The sequence below is a fragment of the Stegostoma tigrinum genome, chromosome 5, assembly GCF_030684315.1.
Source record: "Stegostoma tigrinum isolate sSteTig4 chromosome 5, sSteTig4.hap1, whole genome shotgun sequence".
In the NCBI taxonomy this organism is placed as follows: domain Eukaryota; kingdom Metazoa; phylum Chordata; class Chondrichthyes; order Orectolobiformes; family Stegostomatidae; genus Stegostoma; species Stegostoma tigrinum.
This window is the reverse complement of record NC_081358.1, coordinates 65,255,814-65,274,876: the sequence shown is the minus strand read 5'-3', so window position 1 is coordinate 65,274,876 and position 19,063 is coordinate 65,255,814. Positions and strand designations below refer to the sequence as shown.

The following is a 19,063-nucleotide window of genomic DNA, read 5'->3' as shown; positions in this document are numbered from 1 at the left end:
ATATTAAAAGAGCAAATAATAATGGTGAAACAAACTTTCAATTAACATTTAAAATGAGATAAGTTTAATCACTTATAAGGTTATTAAAATTAAGGTAAATACTAGAGATCATAAACATGCTGTGAAGTGGAATGGATAAAATGGGCCAGGTCATGTGTTGTAAGTTTCATGTACCAGTAATTTTACATAATCAGCATCTAGTAATACAAACCACATACAATTTGTTGTACTGTTTGTTCTTGTGCATTTCATTATTGACATGAAATCATTCGAAGTACAAAGTATAGACTTCATCACTTTCCACACTATTAAATGTTTCATATCTGCTTTTTTGCCATCTTTAAAAAAATCAATTCCAGGAAGCATGTAGGTTCTTCAGACATAAGCTATTTAGGGTGGCCCGAAGTGCAAGATGTTTCCTCTCATTTGCGTAGCTCAGTTGACGTGCACATTCTTCCTTTGTGATTGTTCTTACAAGTGGCACAGCACATAAGTCAGCAGTGCACATTTCCTCTGCTTCTGTCAACTATTCCTTTGTGGTAATGTTTCTTACAATGACTCGCACAGGTCAAGGAAAAACTAGCAGCTCTGATGGTTTAAGTTTGGATTCATCATTTATAGAATGCTTTACAGAAATGTACTTGTTTTATGCTTGGCAGAAAACGCTCTCCAGACCATTTGCAGCAAATTGTGATGTATAATTGGCTTTGAAATCATAAAATGATTTAATTTTTTTTAAGGTTATTATCTGGTAAAAACAGCAGTTTGAGAATGAAGTAAATGAAATGAGGGCTAGGTGAATCTCATTGACGATGAGGTCCTTGATTGGGTTTGTTAACCTGGGCCAATAAGGGACCCCAGGCTGACGGATATTAACAGCAGATTCAGCGTGGTTACTCATCTAGGGACAGGCTCTAAGCTGGCTGATCAGGGCCTATATACAGTGCACATGTGAGTAAAGGGTGACTTGGTGACTAGATACTTGCTTCCTCGGAAATATTACAGAGAACATGGAGAATTGAAGTGGGGAGGGCAGATTTTGCTCTGTTAACTATATTTATTGATATGATGAATATATTTAGAGTAAGTTTGATTTTGCTATCAATAAACAGATGTGAGTTTGCTCGCTGAGCTGGAAGGTTCGTTTTCAGAAGTTTCGTCACCATTCTAGGTAACATCATCAGTGAGCCTCCGGTGAAGCGCTGGTGTCATGTCCCGCTTTCTATTTTATCTGTTTAGGTTTCCTTGGGTTGGTGATGTCATTTCCTGTTCTTTTTCTCAGAGGATGGTAGATAGGCTCCAAATCAACTCATTGATTCGGAGCCTATGAGTTTGTTGATGGAGTTCCGCAACTCCATCAACAAACTCATTGATTTGGAGCCTATCTACCATCCTCTGAGAAAAAGAACAGGAAATGACATCACCAACCCAAGGAAACCTAAACAGATAAATAGAAAGCGGGACATGACACCAGCGCTTCACCGGAGGCTCACTGATGATGTTACCTAGAATGGTAACGAACCTTCCAGCTCAGCGAGCAAACTCAGATCCAGAACCTCAACCTGAGCTACAAATCTTCTCAAAACTCGCTATCAATAAACAGAAGTTATTTCTGCAAAGATGAATAAATGTCTTACAAATTGATTTCTGTAATGTTTGAACTCTCATCTGTGGTGTATTAGCAAGGACTGATAGTAGTGTTAGGTTTTGGTTTACCTCTTGGAACATTGAATTTATAAATCTGACATATTTCTCAATGTGGCAAACAAAATCTTTCAGGAGATAAAAGCCTAAATCTGCCTTATTTATGTAATAGATTGTACATAACTTGTCAAAAGAGGGTACATTTGTTCATCAATACTTTAAAAACTGCTTTTAAAATACTATGATAGGGAGCCTATTTGTAGTTTTGCAATGAGGCTCAAGACAAATTTAAACTTGAGCTAAACCAACCTTAAGCCTTTGTATCTTTAATCTGCAAAATATACATTCAGTGTTTCATGTTACGTTATCGCAAAATTTGAGCTTTTTCTTGCAGAGAAGTATGAAGTGGTAAATTCCTGTTGGAACAAAAAAGAGAAGCAATGTATTAAGAAAGGCATAATTATAGTGTCACGGAACAGAGAGATCTAACGTTATATACACAAATTGTAAAAAGTGGCAGAACAGATTGACAAACTGGTTAAAAAATATATGTAGGTCCCTGGGTTTTGTAAACAGTGACAGAGATTACAATAACAATTAGGTTATGTTTACATTAGTAAAACTCTGGTTTGCTTTCAACTGGAGTACTGCGCCCAATTAGAACACAGAACATTACAGCACAGTACAGGCCCTTCGGCCCTCGATGTTATGCCAACCTGTCATACCGATCTCAAACCCATCTAACCTACACTTTCCCATGTACGTCCATATGCTTATTCAATGACGACTTAATTGTACCTAAAGTTGGCGAATCTACTACCGTTGCAGGCAAAGCGTTCCATTCCCTCACTACTCTCTGAGTAAAGAAACTACCTCTGACATCTGTCCTATATCTTTCACCCCTCAATTTAAAGCTATAAAAATTCTGAGTATCACACTTTAAAAAGAATGTGAAGATTTCACGATGCAGAAAATAATTATGAAAATGATTTCAGGATGGTGGGATTGTTCTATTTGAATAAATTATAGAAAATGACCTTGCTCTCGTTAGAGAAGAGAGGCTGAGAAGATTTGATAGAAATGATCAGAATTGTAAGGGTGGATGGAGAGAGATTTGTTCCTATGGGTGAAAATGATGAGGACCAGACAACTCTGATTTTAGGGTGATTGACAAAAGAATCAAGGATAGCCAGAGGTCAAGATTTTCAGTGCAAGTGTTAGAATCTAGGATACCATGCTGAATGCAGGGTGTGGTGGAAACAGTTACAACTGGGGTTTTCGAAAGGAAGTTAGATAAGACCCCGAAGAACGAAATATACTTGGCTATAGGGTAGCAGAGTGGAATTGACTGTGTTACTGTTAAAAGAGCCAGGTCTCTAACTTTGGGCTAGAAGGCCCAGGTTCAAGTCCCACATACTGCAGAGGATTTTAATGACATCTCTGAATGGATTGATTAGAAAATATCTTTAAATGAGTCAGCATGGATCTGATTGACCAAATGATTTTCTCTTCCTGTGGTGTAACTATTCTATCATTCTTAGTTAGATGGGATTTGCCTTTAATAAATCTGGCACCCCTTAGCTGACTTTTGCTTTCCCAAATTTACATTTATTTTGTCCTTGGTTGCTTTTGATTACTTACCAATCAGCAATACGACTATGGTTTCCTATTTACACCTATCTCCTTTCTTGAATAGTGATTTAACATAACAAATTCCCGGTCCCGTGATGTCAATCCTGTACTCAATGAGGATGGAATGTTTCTGCAGCTTTTTATTTTTGATTCTTTCAAAGATCTATGATGTTTTCTATTATAGGTTACTTAACCATTTTCAGCAATGTTAATCTTTTCAAGTTTTGTCTGCCCGTTATTTTCCGGGTCATAAATCCATTCTACTGTTTTAGTATCAGAGATAATGGGAACTGCAGATGCTGGAGATTCCAAGATAATAAAATGTGAGGCTGTTTTAGTGTAGCCTTCACATCATCCACCTCCTTTGAAGAAAGATATGAGCTCGTTTCATAGTTTTGTCTTTTCATGAAAATTTTCTTCTGAAACCTTGGCTCCAAAACTTTAAATGTCACTGCAAAGCAAACTGCTTCAAAATTCAGTGATAATTTCAATTGTGTAGTTTCATGTGGGATCATGCCAATATACAGCCAATCAAGGACAAGAATGCTGTGTGCCATTGCTTTCATGGATTACATGCTGTCAGATCAATGATATGGAAAAAGGGAACTCTGTCCTAACACATGAATGTGACGTTACATGATGTCTCATAGTCTAAATGGTTGCCACGATACCAAAATTGGACAACACAGCCTGGGCATCCCAGGAGAAGAGGAGGTCACCTACTTCTAAACAGACTGTCACAAAAATTTGGCCGCATTGGAAGTGCCTCTGCTCTGCAGCATCAAAAGAAGATGCAGAAGAGGGCAAGCTCAGTGTGAGACCCTGTTTGAAGTCAGATCCAAATTCCCCAATCTTCCTTGATGGTGATTGGAGGCTGTTGAGCAGCTAGCCAATACATCCATTGCATAGTCCATTTCCTTTAAGTACAGCCTGTACTGCCCCATTGAAGTCCTTAATTAGGTCCTTTATAGAAACATAGAACAATAGAATAGCAGAACTCATTTAAAACCTCAACTTCAGATAGCTGGCAAGTCTAGCATCCCTGCCCCCTAACCTGACTGCAGCCCACTTATGTCCAGTTGATTTACCCAATTCTGCCCAGTTGAATTACCCAACTGATGCCAACTCTGTACTAACCTCCAAAGTATGTGCAGTGACTGAGGTAATGGCTGCAGCTGACCCAGGGTTCCTTCTTCACTCCTGAGATTTTTTTTCCCTCCTTTTGGTCTTGGTTTTGTTCACGTGGTCAGTGTGTCTATCTTGTGTGAATGCCTAAAACTCAAGAATCTGAAATGCTCCCTTTTGCGCCACTTTTCCAGCTACACATTTATCTATGTGTGAATCCAGGATTAATCATGAAATTGCTAACTTTGAAGTGTTGTTTTAAAATCTTTTTCCTTCCTAAAACTGTCTGAAGAACTTAAACATCATTTCTACCTGTTTCATTGATTCCCCTTCTGCACTCAGATTATCCTGCTCCCATCCAGTGATATTCCTCACTCTGGCTCCAAAGAGGTAGTGTACCATCTAGAAATCAGGTTTATGGTTATGGAAGTGCCTAATCAAGCCCCTAACTATCAAATCTGATGTAACTACTGAATTTTCAATCTTTCATTTCCCCTGTGTACAACCAAATTTCTTGTATTAGAATTCTCATAATATTTCCCCATGGAATAGGCACCCCTGCTGAGTATTCAAAACTGGACACTGCTCATGAGTGGCCAAGGTTTGGAGATTTCCTGCAATACTTGTCTTTCACCTACTCTGGTGATCTCACCTATTCACTAACCACCACTACCTTTCATATCCGTTGCTGCAGAGTTACTGTGCCCTATAACATGAGAGATTTTGAGCTTGAATGCAGAAGACTGGTGGCATTTCCTGCATACAAGATTATCCAGAATACATGAAGTGTACAGAAATCTCCACACGGAACACATTGCATGTGCAATTGGCCCTGGTTGGCTTGTCATGGTGGTTAAATCACTGACTTTTAAATTTGAGGCTCTGACTATGAAATCAGTTATCACTGAACTCTGAATGTTGAAGAAAAACTGAAAGAACTGCCGTTGCTATAAATTGGGAACAAAATCAGGAGTAATAACTGTTGTCGCTTGGAAATGAGAAGTTGCAATTTCACGATATGAAGTGCGGCTTTCCCTACAATAAATGTGTCTCTACAACAATAGGCTAATTTCTTTGTCTTGTCTAACTGAACAATACTCTCCAACTCCTCAATCACTGTCCTCAACACCAGAAGCAACTTTTCAAAATCATAATACATTGCAACATGTGCCATGGATGTTAAGTACAGGAATATAACCTAAGCAATAAAATCTGAAGACTTCAAGTGGATTTTAATATGGATTAGAGTTCATTGCCTTCCCCAATTGAACCTGTTAAAATTTTATTTACAAATTTATTTACAAATTGTAACGTTGATACAAAATTTGTAAACTACTTAAACAGATTGTGTATTTCCCAGAAGCATAATTCAATAAAACCTGGAATAAATGACTTGCCTTACATCCCTCAAAATAGAGCTCCAAAATGACCAGGATGTTCCAATCCAAGTATTACTCAGTTTTTGTTTCCAAATTCTTTTCCCTCTGAGTTTTGTTTTAAATTCACTTCTGGAATGTGGGCACTGGTGGCTGGTCCAACATTTATTACTCATTTCTAGTTGCCCTTGAAAAGATGGTGGTGAGCTGCCCACTTTGAACTACTGCAGTCCATGCACTGTAGATAGACCTGCAATGCTGTTGAGGAAGAAATTCCAGGATTTAATCCAGCAAAACTGAAGGAATGGCCGTTTATTTTCAAGTCAGGATGGTGAGTGACTTGGAGGAGAACTTCAGAGTGGTAGATTTTCCATGAATCTGTTACCCTTGTCCTTCTAGACGGTAATGGTTCTGGTGTTACCCAAGGAACCATGTTGAATTTCTGCAGTGCATCTTGTAAATAGTACCCGCTGCTGCTAATGTGTTCATGATAGAGTAGCAGAATGTTTGTAGATGTGGTACTAGTAAAACGGGCCGCTTTGTCTCGGATGGTCTCAAGCTTCTTAGTTGCTGTTGGAATTGTGCGCATCCAGGTAGGCCGGGGAGTGCTCCATTACACTCTTGATTTCTGCTTTGTAGACAGGCTTTGGGAAGTCAGGAGGTGAGCTTCCTACTACAGTATTCCTAGCCTCTGGCCTACTCTTATATAAATATAATGGCTATGCTGAGTCCAGTTGATTAGATCACCTGCAGTGTGGAAACAGGCCCTTCAGCCCAGCAAGTCCACACAGCCCCTTGAAGCATCCCAACTAGACCCATCCCCCTGTAATCCACACATCCCTGAACACTACAGGCAATTTAGCATGGCCAATCCACCTAGCCTCACATCTTTGGACTGTGGGAGGAAACCGGACCACTCGGAGGAAACCCACGCAGACATGGGGAGAATGTGCAAACTCCACACAGACAGCTGCCTGAGGCTGGAATCAAACCCGGGTTCCCGGTGCTGTGAGGCTGCAGTGCTAACCACTGAGCCACCGTGCCGCCCCAATTGAATTTCTAGTCAACCTGCAGGATGTTGATAGTGAGGGACAATGATAGTACAGTTCCTGTAATTTCTGTGATGTAGCTTATTATTTACATAGATTTGCCTGACAAATCTGAGACCTAATGCTTGCTTTGCCTCCTTGTATTCAAATTTGTAAACTACTGCATATTCACACAGGCTTGCTTCCTTTACATAGTTGCTTATGAAGCATTGAAAGTACTTACATTATATGTTTGATGAAGTTTCAACAGTAAGACTTAATTTCCATAGTTTTAGAGATCTGAATATGTGTACAATTATCAAAGTGAGGATGTGTTGTTGAAGTAATAATTCTGTAGTCATGTTATAAGACTCACCTCAAAAGTACGTGTAGTTTGAGTTCTGAGCTGGTGCCAGCATTGACTGTACGATGGTTTGTCTTCAAAGGTGTGATGTTGCTTTCCTCCTTATTCCTGGACCTGATTGTTACTGGGCAATTGGAAATTCTTGGATGTCTGAAAGCAGAAACTCAGATGGGGCAGTTGAAGTGAGAGAAAGGGATGGATTGGGAGGCCCAGATATATTTTTCTATATTTTCTCATGGAGCGTGGGTATCACTGGCTGGTTAGTATTTATTAACCATCCCTAGTTGCCCTTGCAGAGATGGTGGTGAGCTGCCTTTTTGAACTGCTGCTGTTCACATGCTGTAGGTACACCCACAATGCTGTCAGGGAGGAAATTTCAAGGTTTTGACCAACAGTGAAGGAATGCCAACATATTTGCAGGTCAGAATGATGAGTGGCTCTGAGGGAAACTTGCACTCTGTGTTTCCATGTATCTGCTTCCCTTGTCCTTCTAGATGGAAGCATTCGTGGGTTTGGTAGGTGCTACCTAAGGATCCTTAGAGTAAGAGGGAGGTAGAGCCATGGGTGGGAGATATCATGTGAAGATGCATTAACTGACTTGACCATCCATATGAGTTTGCTGAACACCATGTGGCATGTAGCCAGGTCTTCAGGTCTAGTTTTTAGGAGTTGAACTCCTTGGGCAGCTGTTCCAAGTCCCTCCTGAGGATGATACTTGAGGGCATCTAGGCTCCTGGTGGAAGGATGGGTTCTCTTGTACTGTCCACATCATTGCATAAGATTTCCAGTACTGAATCTGAGACCCCAAGAGTCCCTTCTCTGCAGTGGTCCCATGTGCTGAAGTTTCATGAATAATACTTAGCAGTGTTTTCCTGTCATGCAATGTTGTGTTTCCTTAAGGGCAGACTTTCATTAAAAACACAAGGTTGGCCACATCACGCGCAACAGCACAATGCCACTGGGTGCCCTGCTGAGCTTAGAGATAAAGCCAAATGGATACATTACAACCATGAAAAGTGGGTGGCAACATCAAGTTTGTGTATATCCCTTCCTCACTGGAATAGGTGCAGACATGTCCCCAGTCTCAATCCCTATGCCCATTTTAACTGCTATTTAATTTTTAACTGACTGCCAAGTTTTTGAGTCACAAGTAATTGACAGGCTGTGGTAATTTTGATCAGTATTTGACTTTGTATAATAATCACAAGTTATAATGTTAATTATATTTGGTTAATGTACAAAAGTTTCATCCCCAAATCAACAGTGAAAGAGTGTATAAAGAAGTAAAATACATTGACATCAGAGAGTTGCTCATTCTTGATTCAGCAGAAAGTGGGTTGAATTTAAAAGTTTGAAACTGTCAAACTTGCAGGGGAATTGTACATCCAAGAGTAAAGGACAAAGGGAAATAAAATTTAGTATAGTTTGAAATGTAAAGATCAACTGTGAGAAAATCCTTTCACGGTCAGCAAATATGGGTTAAAGAGTGAGAAATATTAAAGGAAACTTGGGTTGAAATTGAAGACAAACTGAAAATGGAATCTCAGAATCCTAAAAAGATTAATGGTACAAAAAGAGAGCATTGAACCAATTATACCTTTGTGACCTCAAAATCTAGCCAGTCTGAACACACAGTTTAGTTCTTGATCTACACATTCTGGCTCAATCAACAGCATATCAATTTCTTTGTGAGAGTTTCTGCATCCACCAACTTTTCAGGAAAAACGATTTCCAGATTCCTAAGTGCCACCTTGGTGAAAAGCTTGCTTCTATATTTCCCTCTAATTTTTCTACCGTTTCCTTTAAATCTACGCCCACTGGTTATTAACCTTTCTGCTAACAGAATTTTTTTTTCTATCCTCTCTATCTAGGACCCTCATCTCATAGTACTTAAATTTAACACCTCCCACCCACCCCCCGCCCCAACCTTCAGAGAATAAAAGCCTTTCAGGAAAAGCTACTCCAGTCTATTCAGTCTTTCCCAATTCTTCTTAAATTCTTCAATCCTGGTAATATCCTTGTAAATCTCTTCCATGCCCTTAATCGTGCAATCCTGTCCCCCTTATAGTGGCAGACAGCACCTAACTATATCTTTATCAATAATTAGGAGCAAATTTTGGATCATATCTCTACATGAGGAATTTAATGAATAGAGTGTAATATAATTTTAGTTGGATTGGATAATCTGTTGCCACATTCCTTGACTTTTCTCATGGTAGAGACACCTTACATGGATTTTGGAAAACCATCTAGCATTGTTAGCAGATTTCAAACTGTCTTGGATAAAATTCCTTCGAAAAGGACATTACCATCTTAAATATGCACAGATTCTAAATAAAACTTGGTCAAGGGTAATAAATAAGCTGAAGGAAAGAAGTTAATAGAAAAATGTTACGGTGTTCCCAATAGACTTCCACAGGTTGTGTTATTTACTGTTCCTGATCTATGATCAATAATTTGACCACTGAATTACAATCCAAACTCTGATTCACAGGTAAAATTTAATTTGGAGACGGGATCATCAAAATAAATGGGATAACCAGGTACCTACAAAAGAACTCCCCCTCAACAACTTCTCTTTCAATTCCTCCCACTCCCTACAGCCAAAGGGGGTGGCCATGGGTACCCAGATGGGCCCAAGCTATGCCTACCTCTTTGTAGGTTACATGGAACAATCTGTCTTCCGTACCTCCACTGGCCCTAAATCCAATCTTTTCTTCCATTACATTGGCTGTATTGGTCCCACCTCGTGCTCCCACGAGGAGCTCAAACATTTCATTCACTTCACCAACATCTTTCACCCCCACCTTAAGTTCACATGGACTATGTCTGATACCTCTCTGCCCTTCCTGGACACCTCTGTTTCCACCTCTGGCAACCACCTGGAAACCAATATCCATTTCAAGCCCACCAACTCCCACAGCTACCTAGAATACACCTCCTCCCACCGACCTTCCTGTAAGAATGCCATCCCCTATTCCCAATTTCTTCACCTCCGCCGCATCTGCTTCCAGGATGAGGCATTCCACTCCCGTACATCTCAGATGTCCTCGTTTTTCAAGGATCTAAACTATCTCTACCTCCCCCCCCCCCCACCCCCAGTGGTCGAGAACGCCCTCAACCGTGTCTCCCACATTTCCAGCAACTTATCCCTCACACCCCATCCCCGCAATAACAACCAAAACAGAATGCCCCTCATCCTCACGTACCAACCCACTGATGTCCAGCATCATCCTCCGACACTTCAGCCATCTGCAATCCAACCCAGCTACCAAAGACATTTTTCCCTCCCAACACTTGTCTGCTTTCCGGAGGGACCACCCTCTCCCTGACTCCCTTGTCTACTCAGCATTCCCCTCCAGCCCCACCACACCCGGCACTTTTCCCTGCAACCGCAGGAAGTGCTACACCTGCCCCTACCACCCCACTCGCCCCCTTCCCAGGTCCCAAGAAGACTTTCCACATCAAGCAGATGTTTACCTGCACATCTGCTAATATGGTATACTCTATCCGCTGTTTCCATTGTGGCCTCCTCTACATCGGGGTAACCAAGCAGAGGCTTGGGGATCACTTTGCAGAGCACCTATGCTGGGTTCACACTAGACAACTGTACCTCCCAGTTGCAAACCATTTCAACTCCCCCTCCCATTCCTCAGACAACATGTCCGTCCTGGGCCTCCTGCAGTGCCACAATGGTGCCAAATGAAGGTTGCAGGAACAGCACCTCATATTCCACTTGGGAACCCTGCAGCCCAATGGTATCAATGTGGACTTCGCAAGCTTCTAAATCTCCCCTCCCTGCACCGCATCCCAAAACCAGCCGAACTTGTCCCCACCTCCCTAACCTGTCCTTTCCTCCTATCTATCCCCTCTTCCCACCTCAAGCCGCACCCCCATCTCCTACCTACTAACCTCATCTCACCCCCTTGACATGTCTGTCCTCCCTGGACTGACCTATCTCCTCCCCACCTACACTCACCTTCACTGGGTCCATCCCCGCCTCTTTGACCTGTCTCCTCTCCACCTATCTACTCCTCTTTCCATCTTCTATCCGCCTCCTCCTCTCTTCCTATTTATTTCAGAACCCCACTCCCCTCCCCCTTTTCTGACGAAGGGTCTAGGCCCAAAACGTCAGCCTTCCTGCTCTTCTGATTCTGCTTGACCTGTTGTGTTCATCCAGCTCTACACCTTCTTACCAACAAAAGAAGTTGGATATAATCTGTAATGAGCATGTCACATGTGTAATGCAACGAATTAGTACAAAACTGGATATCCCAAATATATTACATAGATGGTAGTAGTAACTGAGATAGGAAGAGGCTTGGGCATGATGGTTGATTTGACACACATTTAATCACAGTGCAGTGGTAATAAAACAAAATAAACATGATGTTAAACAAATGAGGAAGGCACCCAGTAGAGTGCATTTCTCCACCACATTGTTTTAAATCAATGTGATTATAATTGAATATCTCTTCTTTGCAACTTTTTTTCTATCTGGTTGAAATTCTGCCTACAAACCTGAAAAAATGCATCTTTTCCATTGAGTTTTTGTTCTCCTGAAGAGGCTTCACGTCAAATTGCATCCAACTGCCCGCCCTGAAAACACTGTTCTCATTTTCAGCTGTGACAAATTCTACCACAGCTGCTAAGGTAATACACAGGTATTATTTCTATTTGTTTTTGAGATATTACTTATATTCATAGAAACTAGGAGCTGGGATAGGCCATTTTGCCCTTCGCCATGCACTATGATTATGGCTGATCCTTTGTCCAATGCCATATTCCCACTTTCTCTCCTTATCCCTTGATGACATTAAAATCTAAAAATGTATCTAGTTCTCAGATATATTTGGTGACTTGACCTCCATAGCCTTATGTAGCAGCGAATTTCACAGGTTCACTAGTCTTTTCATCAACTCAGTCCTATATGGCTCTAGGCTCAGAATAACAAACAGGCAAAAACGGTCACTGGTGATGGTGATCAAAAACAACAAATTTCTCAATACTTAACAGCTCAGGCAGTGATCATGGAAAGAAAATGTAGAAAGACATTCAATCCCTAGCCTTTTTGTCAGAACTGGAAAACATTGGAGACGGAACAGCTTTTAAAATATAAGAATGGGGGAAGAGGAAAGGTTTATGATGGGGAGAAGGTAGCAGAGGTTAAATCCTATTAGGAATGATGCTGCAAGAGAGATGATAGTGGAACAAGGAAAGAAACAAATGATGAATCTGGAAGAGCTGTACATATTATCATCATCATTACAGCAGTTAATGTCCAAGGACAAAGGGACGAGATTATCATTCAAAATTGTTCAGGTTAATATTGAGTCTAATGCAATACAGTGTTGTTATTGCTGCAGTAGGTTTAGGGTTTTTTCTATTGCTAAGTTGATTGAGTAAAAGTGAGAAAATGTCATGTAAAAGTGTAAAGAATTGGAACCAAACTAGATCTTGAAAACCACTGTGTTTTGGTTATCAACAACTAAGGAAATAATACCACCAATAGATATGGTATAAAAGCAAATTTATGAAAAGAATAAAGATGAAATGCCTTTGTCTGCAGGCAGAGAGGCTGGTTTAGATTAGATTCCCTACAGTGTGGAAACAGGCCCTTTGGCACAACAAGTCCACACTGCCCCTTGGAGCATCCCACCCAGACCCATCCCCTTATAACCCACACACGCCTGAATACTACAGTCAATTTAGCATGGCTGATCCACCTAGCCCGCACATCTTTGGGCTGTGGGAGGAAACTGGATCACCCGGAGGAAACCCACGTAGACATGGGGAGAATGTGCAAACTCTGCACAGACAGTTACCCGAGGCTCGAATTGAACCTGGGTCCCTGGCACTGTGAGGCTGCAGTACTAACCACTGAGCCACTGTGCCAGCCTTAAAGATAGCATTTGAATACTTACCATTCTTAGATGTGGTATGGAACACAAGAGCAAGGCTGATATGCTAGAACTGCATTAAATTTTATCCAGACCACAACTGGAGTACTGCATGCAGTTCTGGTTGCATGCATACTGATTTTGTATAAGGAAAATAAAGCAAAATTCTGGTATTCATCTAACAGTCTTGTGATGTAAAGGGGGAGTTGAAATGCAAGACTATCATTTGAACGGATGGGATAAATTAGTTTGATATGGTCTTCTTTATGTCTGTTGTCTACTCATGTTGCCATCACCACATTTAAAGAAAGTGTGCAGGGGTGATTTACCAGGCTACTGCCTGGCTGGGTGGATTTTGAGCTATGAGGAAGGATTGAGTAGGCTGGGATTGTTTTCCTTGGAGCAGTGAAGGTTTGGAGGGGACCTGATAAAGGCAAATAAGATTAAGAGGCACAGGCAGATGGGTAGGAAAATATTTTTTTCCATTCATAAAATAGTCAATAACTAGGGCGCATAGATTTAGGGTTTTAAGAGGAGAGTCGAGCAAACAGTTTTCATCCAGTGTGTTAGGAGTCTGGAGCTCACTGCTTGAAAGGATGGTTGAGTCAGAAACTCACAACAACATTTAAGCAGCATTTAGATATTCACTTACATTGCTAAAGCATCCAGAACTGTGTGCAAAGAGCTTGAAAATGGGTTACTGTAGTCAGATCGTTGTTGACCAGTACAAATGGCCGCCTTCTGTGCTGTAAACATTTGTGTCAGTGATGTCTAAAAGAATTAGATGAAATGCATACTACTCAACATTTTGAAGAGCCAAGTGATGCAAGGGGCAGTTAGAATGAAAGACCATCACTGGATGGATAAATTAAACATGGTCTCCCTTATCTCTGTTGTCTACTACCCATGTTGACTTCAATTTGTACATTTTATGCTGAAAAAGCTTAAAATGATTTGTGGTACCTCTATCAAACTAATAAATTATAATTTCTTTATCAACATTTTCTATTTATTACATCTGTTCTATTTTATTTAGGTTACTATAAGAATTCTACAAAAGTGGCTGTTAAAACTTTGAAACCAGGCAGCATGTCTGTGGAAGCTTTCCTTGAAGAAGCCAATCTCATGAAGAAACTCTTACATGACCGATTAGTGCGACTCTACGCAGTAGTTACTAAAGGAGATCCGATTTACATTATTGCGGAATTTATGGCCAATGGTCAGTCTGAACACTAGGATTAAGTACAATCTTTTTACTTGGAGATGATAAGTAACCCATTAATCTAAAGTGTACATCAAACCTGGTTACAAATCTTCAGGTTTAGAAGAAGGCTTACTGTGGAACAATCCAGAAGGTTTGATAGATCTGATGTTTGTTTTTTGAAATACAGTATTAAACTTTTCTACCCATTCTACCTTCCATTAATCTTCAACCTTTTCTGTTTCAAAGATTTACAAGGAGCACGGAGTGTTTTGAGTGCATACGAATAATAAGTAGTCAAACTGAATTTAAATAATCCATTTCAGAAAATTTTCCACCTATAATTCATTACCAAATATATACGAGAATAAAGTACAATATGTTGTATTTGCCGGCAATTTCTGTTTTTGTTACAATTTATGGCATCTCACGAGTCTAGTAAACAGATGCAACTTATTTGTAAAAATATTGAAAGACACAAGAAATTTTTTGTGGAAAACTGTATTCCCTAATTTGCATCTTATCACAATATTTAGCAGAATAAGGTCTGCAATCATTGTATGATCTGTAATGTAATAAAGTGGCTGCAGAATTCGAAATTATTTTAGGTGTTCTGTGATGCTGTGGTGTCAGATTGTGAGAATCACTAAGTGCAATAGGGCTCAACTAATGTTGTGTGACTGCTCTATTTTATCTTATTATTCACTCTCTGCTCTCCCCACCAACTCTAGAGAGCCTAAAGTAGCTTCTCACAAAATGTTTTTAATTGACTTTTCTATTGCTTTTCTTTAACTAAAGAATCTGTATTTCACTCTTCACCTGGCTAAACAAAATGGAACAGAAATTATAACTGCTTAGTGTTGCCTAGTCATTGTCAAATTGTCATTGGAAGCATGATTTTTCTTCTCAAAGAGAGCTGCATTTAAATGCCCTCAAATGTGCTGTTATTTTAGGATTTACTTCTTTTAAAACATCAATGTTTATAGATATCCTTGAACTACAGTATTGTTGCAAATGAAAGAAATACTTTGAATTTTATCTAAAATAGTTCTTGTGTTACTTTACAATGTATTATTTGCCTAAATACATTTTATTACAATCACAGGTAGTTTGCTAGATTTCCTGAAGACAGATGAAGGGAGAAGACTTGTATTACCTAAAATGATTGATTTCTCAGCACAGGTATGTAACCAAGAAACTACATTTGTCATAGTGAATAGAAGAAACTGTATTCAAGGTCAATTCCAAGTACCACATAAAATTTCCATACAAAATATTCAAATTTATTTCCTATTTTTATTACATATTTCAAAAACAAAAGTACTTCATTGATGAGAAGTGTTTTGGAATACCTGAGAATCATAGAATCCTTATGGTATGGAAACAGGCCCTTTGGCCTAACAAGCCTACACCAACACTCTCAGCATCACACCCAGACTCATCCCCCAATAACCTACCATCCCTGAACACTATGGGCAATTTAGCATGGCCAACCCACCTAACCTGCACATCTTTGGACTGTGGGAGGAAACTGGAGCACCCGGAGGAAACCTGCACAAACACAGGGAGAATTTGCAAATTCCACACAGTCACCCAAGAGTGGAATTGAGCCCAGGCCCCTGGCGCTGTGAGGCAGCAGTGCTAAACACTGAGCCACTGTGCCACCCTGTAAAATCACAAAAGAGAGCAAATAAATGCCTTTTTTCTTTTGCTTTCAACATGTAATTTATTGGATTAGAATTTGCATTTGTTGCCATTTCTTGTTCTTTCCAAAATTGTGGGATCATTATTGAAACAAACTAGGACCCCCAAATCTAACTTCATGGCAGGAAGCTAAAGATTGTAAGAAGGCTGAGTGCAGAATTATGAAATTCAACCTAAATGAGCTTCTTATACATTTATCACAATTTTTACACTGGCAGGTTGTGAGGTATATCGGCGTCATGTCTTGTTTATATATTATGCTACGCAAATCCAACTCCTACGTTGCAATCTGTAAAATTTAACAGCTGCTGGTAAGGCACCAGGCTGAGGAGACCTGTTATAGGTACATACGGATGGGAACTTAGTGTTTTTAAGATGTTATTTGAGAGTCGGGGAGAACAGAAGTGCTTCTCCCATCACTTGAGAAATCTTTCATTGATTGTAGCCTTCTGCACCACAATCTGGCAACATCTTTTTTCCTCTTCTCCTCACCTCCTCTGAACATGTGACCTTTCAATGTTTTCTTATCCTTTCAATTGCTGACTCAACTCAGGAATTATGTTTTTAAAATGATGAAATCCTTCTGATAACATTAACATGACTTTCATGCTGATGGGATTTCCTGGCTCCTCCCAAACTACCATGCTCCTGTTCACCTCTCATTAAATATCAGGGCCAATGACCTGTTTAAATTACATTGTATTTGTTGCTATAATCCAGGCTACATGGACAATCATAATTCTTTCATCCAAAAAAGTTTGACAATATCCATTCTCTTCAACATCAAATGTCCTATCCCTCAAATCACCTTGCTACACCGAAACATTTCAGTGTTTGCATTGCTGCCATTCTATTGAACACCCCACTGATTTGTGAGGATTAATCTTTGACTTACCTTCCAAATTTTAACTTAAAATTTGATCGTTTTTAAATCTTTTAAACCCTAATGATAATATCTCATCATTACTGAAGTTTTCTTGGTTTTGAAAATAACCTCATTTTCTTGCAAATTGTCACAGTTTCGCAGTAACCCTTCCCATTTCCAGACTTCTGTAATTGCTTTTTAAAAAGCAATAAGAAACATTGCACTAATGTTGACAGATTTGTAACGTGAAGTGGCCTTCATTTCAAATTAGGCCAACATCTTTACTGGAAAATGTTTAAATTTTAATTTTCTTTTACAAGTTTTTCCTGTTATTTTTGTACATTATAACTTAACAACAAAATTCTGCTTGCCAAGTGAAATGTCAGTGGCTGATGGTATGTTAATTTATCAATGATTAATCAATTAATAGATCAATGGGTGTTTGTAAAATTATTGTGCATGCAAACTCTTGCACATTTTTTGGTTTTGATATTGACTTTTTTATTGCATTCATGTTTCCCAAAATGATGACGTGTGTAGTAATTGCCAACAATGTTTCAATTGGTCTGTTGGACCTCTTAGACTTGGGCAATTCTAGGGAAGATTTTCCTTTGCGTTGCACTTGTTCCACTGCATTTTGGCCTTCGTTTTGTTTGTTCTTTCAAAGAATGTGTATGTCATTTGCTTAGCCACAATTTCTTGCCCATCACTAATTATTGTTGAGAAGCCAGTAGTGAACTATCTTCTTGAACCATTGCAATCCATGTGGTGTCAGCACATCTGTAGTGCTGTCAGGGAGGGAATTTTGAGATTGTGAGATTATGTTCCCAAGTCAGGATGTTGTGGGGCTTGGAAGGAAATTTGCAGGTGAAGGTGTTCCTGTGCATGTGTTACCCTTGTCCTTCTGAATGATAGAGATTGTGGGTTTAGAAGTTGCTGTCAAAGGAGTCTTTGAGGTGCTGCAGTGCATCTTGTAGATGGTGCACACTGCTGTTCCCATGTGTCAGTAGTGGAAGGATAGCATTTTGAAGGTATAAGATTGGATGCCAAACAAACTGACTACTTTGTGCTGGAATGTGGAAAGTTGCTTGAGTGTTATTAAAACTGCATTCGTCGACATAATTGGAGAATATTCCATTACGTTTCTGACTTGTGCTTTTGTGGAAAGTTCTTAGGAGAGTCAGGAGGTGAAAGATTCTCCAGAGTTTCTAGTCTCTTTCCAATTCATATTCTGGTGTCAATTCAATCAAATACCGGAATAGAAGAGAAAGGGAATAACAAATCTTGTACCTTGGAGATGCCATCAATGATTTGCAGTCCCCCTCCTAATTTTTCTTTTCTGCATGTTGTATCTGGTGAGAATCAAATGCATTATGTTGGCTTTAAGTTTTTATTGACTTTGAATTTTAGTGATTTTCATAACCTTCCATGCTCCTGGCATGTTCGGTATTGTAAGTGATCCACTTATAATGCCATCCTAAGCCCTTATTAGCTGTATTTGGAGTATTGTGTGCAGTTTTGGTTGCCACACTACCAGAATGATGTGGAAGCATTGGAAAGAGTACAGGGAAGGTTCACCAGGATGTTGCCTAATCTTGAGGGCATTGGCTTTAAGGAAAGGTTAAAAAGACCAGAATTGTTTTCACTGGAAAGACAGAGGTCTACAAAATTATGAGACGTATTGATAGGGTGAATAGTCAGAGGCTTTTTCCCAGGGTTGAAGTTTCAATTACAGTGGTCACAAGTTCAAGGTGAGGGGTAAAGTTTAAGAGAGATTTGCAAAGCAATATTCATTTTCTGAAGAAGACTCCCAACCCGAAACATCAACTTTCATCCTTGTCTGATGCTTGGTCTGCTGTGATCCTCCAGCTCCACATTGTGTTATCTCTGACTCCAGATTTGGCAGTTCCGACTATCTCTGATGATCCCAGAATCTTCCTTAAACAATTAGACAGGCAAGATTCTCTCCCATCCACACTTATTTGCAAAGCTGCTGAAAAATATTTCATGTTCCAAGTGAAGCATTTGCTACGTCTTGATTATCAAAGCTCTTTCAGTAAAGCTGAGGGTTGGATAAAATAGGAAACATTTCTCTGGTCTGTCAGATCTGATACAAGCTGCTATTAGGGGAATTCAAATCAATCTGTTTCTCGCTCCTTAACTGACTTTTAAAAGACTAGATCTTGCTCCTTGAAGATATTGTCAATTAACATATTGGGCAAAT

General features: G+C 39.8%; 1 protein-coding gene across 5 annotated transcripts in view; it reads left to right on the top strand.

Moving 5' to 3' along the window:
* Positions 1–19,063, top strand: part of lyn (LYN proto-oncogene, Src family tyrosine kinase) — a 113,770-nt gene that overhangs the window by 55,287 nt on the left and 39,420 nt on the right. For all 5 annotated transcript variants that reach the window (XM_048529434.2, XM_048529433.2, XM_059646038.1 and 2 more), the window contains 2 exons: positions 14,106–14,288; positions 15,376–15,452. In XM_048529434.2, coding sequence (XP_048385391.1) covers positions 14,106–14,288; positions 15,376–15,452 — 260 coding nt within the window. The remainder of the gene's footprint in view (positions 1–14,105; positions 14,289–15,375; positions 15,453–19,063) is intronic.